Genomic DNA, 9,111 nt, shown 5'->3' with positions numbered 1-9,111 from the left:
ACATAATAAATACATTAATAAATATGTATATGACATAACTTATGTGACAATGGAGGAAGTAGTTTCCACAGGAAATGATTCCCGTGCAACAGGAATGATTGAAACAAAGACACACGGATATCTCATAACACAATCAGAAATCCAAGATCAAAGTCCATGATCATATAAATAACAAAATAAATATTTCTTACACACATTTCCTGAGTGCATGTTGAGGTTCTTTTCATTTTAAAAAGTGTAACTTCAGTTATCACTAGATCTCAAGTATATATTTTCACAGATTTGACAGAAAAACATGATGCTGTGTAGTTTATCATCTTATAAATACTTTTTGGTTTGTAAATTCTAAGAGTCTACAATCCCAAAGTGTGGATACAATCTCTTCTCCTCTTGTCTTCAACGCCTTTGGCCACTGAGAAAAAAGACATGGGTGTTACTAGAATACTAGAAAGTAATACCCAATCAAGAGTGGTTTCAGATCTGGTGATGTTCACATGTTGTGAGTTAGTTATCACATGTGAGAAGAATTACCAATATGTAAGAAAAAAAGTGTTTATTTCTAATTCTATCAATCAGACCTTTTCTCCATCCCAAACCCAGAGTCTAGTTCTATTGTTTCTTTTTTTTGGTGATCACATTTTTATTCATATCATTTGGTATTATTTAGTGACAGACAGGCCATAGTTCTGTTGTTTCTGTCTACATCTCTCTGTGTGAGTTTGACCTCTACTTACTTGGCCAGTATCCTCTCGATGACATTCTTGACCCAGGCAGCGTTGGGGTCCAGACAGAGCTCCTGACCAGTCTCTTTCAGAGTGGCACTGCAGGAGAGACAGGGAGCACAGACACATGGTCAGAACTAGATCTAACCTCACCACGATCAGGCTATCTATACCACAACTAGAACCTACCTTACAGTAACCTTACTGTGGGAATGTGAGATTGAATAGACAATTACCCATTGTCCCCACTAAATGGCATAGTTTATACATCTACCTCCTATGTTGCGGTGTTGAGCAAGAACAGTTGGTCAGTTACTACATAACGTGTTACTACTAAATGCTACTGCTCCAGTTCCTGGTTCATGCCTCTTGGGTTACAATTAGAGCCTACCTTACCATCATCTTACAAAGCCTTGAGAACTAACCTCACTAAAACCTTACCAGAACAAGAGCAGACCTTACCACAACCAACTATGACCTCATGAAATTCTCACTAAAACCAGAATTAACCCTGACACAATCTTAACAGAGACAGAGACTAAATTAGCTCTTACATTAACATATCCAGAAATAATTGAAGCTAAGGGGAAACACTATAGGGCCCACACAGAACTGTTTATAATTGCTATTATTCTAAAGTCAGTCTTAGTAAGAGTAATGGGCCGATAGTTAGGTGAGAGGACTCACATGATCTCAGTGTCCTTGCAGTGGGAGCTGGGAGGGATCAGCTCAACCTTCTCAATGAGTCTACCAATCCGCCGGCTCTCTGTGTTGATGCAGCGACAACGCAGGTCCACCCCCAGACCTCTCAGACTCACCCCTGTGACCATGATCAGAAACACATTCAATTATAAACCACAGGGAGGGATAGATAGATAGATAGATAGATAGATAGATAGATAGATAGATAGATAGATAGATAGATGTCAGTGGTTAAACTCACCTTCAGAGATGGTCAGGAAGGCCAGGAGCATGATGACGGAGCTGACTACGGTTCTGCTGCTCATCTTCATGTTCAACAGGAGCTGGAGTAACAAACTGGCTGATCAGGTAGTCTAGTCTTACTGGAAGTCTTCTTATACAGTCTTAGGTGGAGCTCTTACTGGTTCTGAGTGAAGCACTGTCAAGTATTTAATCGCTGTTTGTCTCTCTTGGAGTCTTTGTTTTCTTTTCTCAGTCCAGCTGCACTATTTTACTCTTTGTCGTCTCCTTCTGTTTGGAGTTTGAATCTGGCGCTGAGGAGAGAAAGTCGTTCCTTTTAAAGACCAGATCTGGAAGTGAGTCATGGAGAGGGTTGCGCAATCTGGGACAGACTGATACAGGAATTTACCCTGAGCTCATGAGTGGATTGGTGACATCAAGAAGATGTGCGTGACTTATCAGTGCCCTCTCACAGGAGTGAATTTATCACATTATAGAAAAAACAACAAATAACTTTAGATGTTGATGGAAAAATATGGTAGATCAGTGAAAGTTGGGATTGCATCTCAACTGTAGAGTGTCAGTCAGAGACAATGAATGTTTAGGCTTAAGCTTCTTTTTTTTTCATTTTTTTTTTAGGTTTTTGCTTATGAATCTGTGTTACATACAGAGCAATCTTGGGCCAGTTTCACAAACCAGTGTTAACCTTGAACCCCACAACCACCGCTCATTAACCCCTTGTAGCTTTGCAACAAAGACAACTAAATATTTGATACTCCTGACGTCCTCTTAAACATTACAGTGAAAAATGCTTTGAAGTCTTGAGGTGATCTTATAACTATATGTGTTACCACTGATGTGAGTAAGCTGCACGGCTACATTGCTCATAGATTTGCAAGAAGAAATTCAAGAAGAATTCAGTTGAAATCACATCCGATGTAAAACACTTTGTCATGTTGATGTGGAAAACTTCTGCACAGCTGTAGGAAATGCATTGTGCAACACAGGAAATTAGAGTTCAGAGGAAATATCACATTTGTGACAGATTGCCTAAAACAATTACCTTGTTATTGGTGATTCAGTTTGCTACAGATTTTCACTATTGCAGTTTTTATGATATTTATGCTATATCATAGTCATGAGCGTGAGAGGAATCTGTCTAGATGCAATGATGAGTTACTGAACAAGAAGCAACAGTTCAGGTCAATATGGCAAACACCAACATTATGTTTTTCAAGTGCTTTTCACCACATAGACCATTCAAGATGAATTAATTGGTACACATACTGTACGCATGCCCAACACTTTAAATCACTACACAATCACTTTCAAACACACACATCATTAATTCCTCAGTAAAATAAAATAGAAGCCAACAGGAACTCAGCATTACAGTACAGACATGATCTCAGGACAAAGGAAGCTGTCCACCAACTCAAAGTCCACCTTTAAGTGTGACTGTGGGTCAGATGCAGACACAGACTTAGTGTATTCACATTATTACGCAGGTTGCTTTAATACCACTGACAGGTGTTTGTCGTGGATGAATAGGGGGGGGGGGAGTAGCTGAGAGGAAATGGAGAAAATCTGGCCTTCCTGATGATCTAGGCCCTTATCTCTCTCTCCTCCTCAACTACACCTCATCTGCATCAGCTGCTAAAGCCTTATTCTACCATTCCAAAATTCAACCTCTGTCTCTGACCCAAGGAAACTGTTCTCCACATTTTTCTCACTCCTCAACCCTCCTCCTCCCCCTCCTCCCTCCTCTCTGTCTGCCGATGACTTTGTCACCTATTTTGAAAAGAAGGTCGATGACATTAGCAGCTCCTTCCCTCTACTTCTCACCAACAATGCCACCTCTCCTCCCAAACCCACTGTGTAACACCCAGTCTCTGGTTTATCAGATTTCTCCCCCCTCTCCCCTGAGGATGTTCTAAAGCTGGACACATCCAAGCGGGCAACCACCTGCCCCCTCGATCTTATCCTCTCCCCCTTACTCCAATCTATCTCCAAAGACCTCCTTCCATTCCTTACCACTTTAATCAATTCCTCTCTATCCACAGGATCTGTCCCAGCTGCCTTCAAGACAGCCAGAGTCAAGCCTCTTCTCAAGCAACCAACTCTTGACCCATCTGCTGTCCATAACTACAGACCGGTATCTCTTCTCTCCTTCTCGCTGTCCTCTCCACGATCCCTCACCACTCGTGTCCCCCAGGGCTCTGTCCTTGGGGCTTTACTGTTCTCTCTCTATACCAAATTTCCCGGCTCTGTAATTTCTTCACATGGTTTCTCCTACCACACCTACGCAGATGACACTCAACTTTTTCTCTCTTTCCCCCCTTCTGACTCACAGGTGGCAACACGTGTCTCGGCATGTCTTGCAGACATTTCTGCTTAAGCTCAACAATGACAAGACTGAGCTGCTCTTCCTCCCAGGGAAAGCCTGCCCTCTCCAAGACTTCAACATCGCAGTAGAAAACTACTGTGACCTCCTCCCATACAGCCAAGAACTTTGGGGTGATCCTTGACAATCACTTATCCTGTGTGGCAAACATCACAGCGACAGCACGTTCCTGTAGATTCTTCCTCTACAACATCAGAAGGATACGTCCATTCAGACGTCAGAGAAGCAGCACAACTTTTGGTCCAAACACTTGTCATCTCTCGCCTTGACTACTGCAATGCACTCTTGGCCAGACTCCCCGCCTCCTCCATCAGGCCTCTGCAGCTCATCCAGAACGCTACCGCTCATCTGGTGTTCAATCTCCCCAAATTCTCCCATGTCACGCCCCTCCTCCGCACCCTCCACCGGCTCCCGGTAGCAGCTCACATCAAAATCAAGACCCTGGTGCTTGCCTACCGGGCGGCAAAGGGAACAGCCCCTCCCTACTTGCAAGCAATGGTTAGCATCTCGGCTGCCCACCTGGCACCGCCGTCGCTACGTGGATGCAGTGGCCGTGCTACTCGGTCATGGCTTTTCACTGTCCTGACGCCTCGCTGGTGGAATGAGCTTCCCACGACTGTCAGGACTGCAGAGTCACTTCCGATCTTCCGCCGTAGATTGAAAACCCATCTCTTCAAGCTACATCTTAACAGTCCCTCCTAAAGATCACCCTCACTACCCCCCCCCCCCATACTAACCCTAAACCCGAGACCTCTTCAACCCTGCTACCCCCCTGTTCAAGTTCTCTCCTGCTAATAAAATATATTTAAAAGATAAAAATTAAAAAAAATAGCCTAGTGGCATTACGACTGCCAATGGCCCCTGTTGTGAGCATTGATTACTTTGTCTTATGATGACTGTTGGATAGATGATTCACTTACTTAAACAAATGTATTTTTGTAAGTCGCTTTGGATAAAGGCATCTGCTAAATGCCATGAATGTAAAATTGTAAAGGTAAGACAGTTACAGTACTGTAGCCTACTGTATGTCAATAGGAGGTGAGACAGGTATAGTACTGTAGCCTACTGTATGTCAATAGGAGGTGAGACAGGTAGCCTGCTGTAAAATTGTAAAGGTAAGACAGTTACAGTACTGTAGCCTACTGTATGTCAATAGGAGGTGAGACAGGTATAGTACTGTAGCCTACTGTATGTCAATAGGAGGTGAGACAGGTAGCCTGCTGTATATCAATAGGAGGTTGGGTTATTTGCAGCCCATACAGGTGGCATAGGGGCTAAATCTCTACAAAGTATTGTATTTTTAGAAAAAGAGAGAAAAAAAAAAAAGTCATGTTGGGGGCTGTGTTGAACTTATGTCACAAGTCAGGGAAACATATGTAAATAAATGCATTCAGTTGTCACATGTCAGAGGGAGCCCTGAAAAGGGGATGCACCACAGAGAGGATCTGGTGACAGCAGTGATGTCATGGCTGGCTCATTTAATAATTCCGTCATTCAATCAAACCATTTGGATGTTTTTTTTTGTCATAAACACTATCACTCTTTCACTCTTCCCATGCAACTCCATCTACACACACACACACGCACACTGCAGAGGTGGTATGTGTGTGTGGGGGGGTGACATCGAAATTCTGAAGTGATACCGTATATAATAACATCCACATAATTTGATGAATAGGAACATTTCAGGGTTGAAAGACAGGTCAGCATTCTGTCCAGTGACCAGTGAACGCCCCTGGTGAAGAATCAGGATCAATCATCTTTAACCAGATGCCTCCAGGAAGAGAACTCTGATGACCCTATAAACACCTTCACCTGGGGTGTACCTGAGGTTCATCAGTCACAATGTTGCATATAGAAAAACAAAGAATAGTTAATCATCCAGTTAATTTGTTTTATTTACATGCACCGTAGCCTAGTAATAAAGACTCGTTTTTAATGTAAATGTTAAAACCATTGTTACATACAGTACGTTAAAACTAACATTGTTCAATGTTAAAACCACCGCTACATTGTTCAATGTTAAAAACATTGCAACATACAGTACATGTTAAAACTAATATTGTTCAATGTTAAAACCATTGCAACATAAATGTTCAAACCAACATTGTTCAATGTTAAAGCCATTGCTGCAGTATTGTCAAAACAATCTCCAGAGAGTGGATGTAACTGCACCATCAGCGGTGTATTTCAAAGATTTTCTTTCATTGCACGGTTACTTGTTAGAATACTGATTTGGGCTTTATTATGTTAATTTTGAGGACCCAGAATTGAACATTGACAGATATACAGTGGACTAAATGGATTCGCTTACTAGAGGGTGGTCACAATGACAGTAAGAAAAACGTCTCTTAATATCATGATACTAATGAGAATGGAATTTATTTATACATTTATATATATCCTCTCCTCTCTTTAGTGAACTAACAGGGGATCTGGCACAGTGTGAACTGTGTAAAGAGTTGAGGGACCCAGTCTCCATCCCCTGCGGACACAGTTACTGCAGGCAGTGCATCAGCAGCTTGCTCTCACCTGAACCTCTGCAACAGCCTTTAGGATCCACTCACTGCTACACTGTATCTGGAGATGTGGCCTGTGATCTCTGTTCTGAGAAAAAGCTCAAAGCTGTGAAGCTCTTTCTGACCTGTACTGCCTCCTACTGTGAGACCCATGTTAGGCAGCACTACCCAGTAGCAGCACTGCAGAGACTTACACTGGTGGAGGTGAGAGGAGACCTGGAGGAGAAACTCTGCCAGCAGCACCACAGAGCTCTGGAGATGTTCTGTAAAACAGACCAGACTCTCATCTGTAAGGTGTGAGATGTGGAGGACCACAGAGGCCATGGCAAAACCTACACAGAGGTGAGAAAAATATTTTTTATGTCACAAAAACATACATTAGCCAACCTTTGAAATCTTCTAGAATAGGTGAGAATGTTTCTCTGTATTTATGTTGTTTATTCTTTAATGGTCCAATTTGTAACATTCAAGCTTTTTAAAATCTTCCTAATGGATGTAATGACTGTTTAATCGGTCATGATTAGGAATGAGATATTTCATTTACCAACATTTTTGTTTGGAAAAAGCACTTTCTAAAACACAGTGTCCTACCTGACACTCGGTCTGCATATGAACATGTTGTTACTGCCAGGGATGTTCTCGGACAGTGGACTCACCGATTTTGCCATTCTGTCTTTGGTAGCTGCCTTTTACAATCGTGCGCGCATGCAGAAACAGGTAATGTCCAACACTGCAAGTCTGCATGTACATTTCAGGGGGTTATATTATTATTAGGGAGGTTTGGAACTTCAAACTGAATTTCGCTGGCTGTTCAGAGGTGGCAGACTTTTATATAAATGTCAGTACACTCAATATATTGTTCATCTCTTATTTGCAGATCCCCACAGTGTTAGACACTCCATCTGTGCTCCAGCAGACACTGGGGAACATGGAAGATGGAAGAGCTGAACCTCTTCAAAGAGGAGCTGACCAGCTGTGTCTTGAAGAAAACTTTCTGGGCATAAGAAGTAAGATTTCACATTTCTCTTACCTGCCTCATCCTCTTCAGATTTTTCTGACTGTTTCACTCCTTTCCAGAGCTGAAAGAGATTGACAGCATTGGTGTGGTGAAATCAAAACTGTGTTCATCTTTGATGGTCTGGATGAGTGTCGACTCCCTCTTAATTTCCACAACAATGAGAGATGATGTGATGTCACAGAGTCAACCTCTCTGGACATGCTGCTGACAAACCTCACCGAGGGGAATCTGCTTCCCTCTGCTCACCTTTGGATAATCACGTGACCACTGGCAGCCAAACAGATCCCTCCTGGGTATGTCCACCAGGTGACAGAGATTCAAGGTTTCAACGACCCACAGAAGGTAGAATACCTCAAGAAGAAAATCACAGATCTGAAGCTGGCTAATGACATCACCACAAGACATCAAGGAGCCTTCACATCATGTGTCACATATCAGTCTTCTGTTGGATGTCAGCTATAGTCAGCTATAGTCCTCAGCTAGAATCCTTGAGTCCCCAAAACTCTGGCCCAGATGTACATTCACTTCCTGCTCATTCAAACAAGTATGAAGTACAACAAACTACAGTGACAAATCCAAAGAAACTGTCTCAGTCGGACAAGGAGATGATCCTGAAACTAGCAAAGCTGGCTTTCCAACAGCTGACTGATGGATAGATGATTCACTTACTTAAACAAATGTATTTGTTGTAAGTCGCTTTGGATAGGTTTGGTGCGTATAATGAGTTGTCTGACGTACACAGGAGTGCAGTGAACCAAGCCTTGATGAGAAAAAATGTACATCTGGACCTTCTCCTTCGTTTCCTTCTCAGCATCTCCATGAATTCCAACTGTACTGCACTGTACTTGCGCTACTTGAACTGTAAGTTCTGTTAATGTCATTTTATGTCAATTAAATATGTTGTATTGAAATGTTTGAAACGACAAAACCTTGTACAAGTAAGCCTTGAATATGTAACAGTGTAACTTATCTCTCCAGACTAGATGGTTATGAACTCATATATGAATACTGTGAAATACTGGTCTCCACTCTGCAAACACCCAACTACCACCTGAGAGAGCTGGACCTCAGCAACAGTGAACTAAGAAACCCAGGGGTGAAGCTACTGTTAGGGTGGGTGGTAGTGTGGTGGACCCAAGTGCAGAGAGATACTCAGACAACAGCGTAAAGTGTTCTTAAAGCGGGGGTTTTAATATGTCAAAAGTAGGGAGACAGACAGAACAAACAAAAACGGGGACCAAACTGTAAAACAAAGGTGGAGAAAACAAGCTCCGTAAATAAAGTACTCACTTAACAAGTGGAATAATTATTCGAACGGGAATCACTGGGGACAGACAGACAGACAGACAGACAGACAGACAGACAGACAGACAGACAGACAGACAGACAGACAGACAGACAGACAGACAGACAGACAGACAGGGAGAATCTCGGACGAAGACATGGGGAACACACAGGCTATTTATACAAACAGGGGACAGAACACACAGGTGGCATGATTTAAGGGAGATTGGGAGGCACTGACCC

At 42.5% G+C, this 9,111-nt stretch overlaps 1 protein-coding gene across 1 annotated transcript; it reads right to left on the bottom strand.

Moving 5' to 3' along the window:
• Nucleotides 1–234: 234 nt before the first annotated feature.
• LOC310811262 (interleukin-8-like) lies at nt 235–1,829 on the bottom strand. The gene is made up of 4 exons (XM_083679376.1): nt 1,666–1,829; nt 1,410–1,542; nt 735–821; nt 235–412 (listed from the first exon to the last, which is right to left on the bottom strand). Exons 1-4 carry the CDS (start codon nt 1,733–1,735, stop codon nt 397–399), a joined length of 306 nt encoding a protein of 101 aa, XP_083535502.1. The 5' UTR covers nt 1,736–1,829; the 3' UTR covers nt 235–396.
• Nucleotides 1,830–9,111: the final 7,282 nt, after the last annotated feature.

This window comes from Argentina silus (assembly GCF_951799395.1).
Source record: "Argentina silus genome assembly, chromosome: 10".
Lineage (NCBI taxonomy): Eukaryota > Metazoa > Chordata > Actinopteri > Argentiniformes > Argentinidae > Argentina > Argentina silus.
The sequence above is the reverse complement of the archived record's forward strand: the minus strand, read 5'-3'. Positions and strand labels throughout refer to the sequence as shown.

Excerpts from the sequence above, each read along its gene's own strand:
- LOC310811262 (XM_083679376.1), bottom strand. The coding sequence starts at position 1,735 with ATGAAGATGAGCAGCAGAACCGTAGTCAGCTCCGTCATCATGCTCCTG. Across the intron at positions 1,543-1,665 it reads CTTCCTGACCATCTCTGAAG|GGGTGAGTCTGAGAGGTCTG; the intron begins GTGAGTTTAACC and ends TCATGGTCACAG. Across the intron at positions 822-1,409 it reads TGCAAGGACACTGAGATCAT|TGCCACTCTGAAAGAGACTG; the intron begins GTGAGTCCTCTC and ends TCTCTCCTGCAG.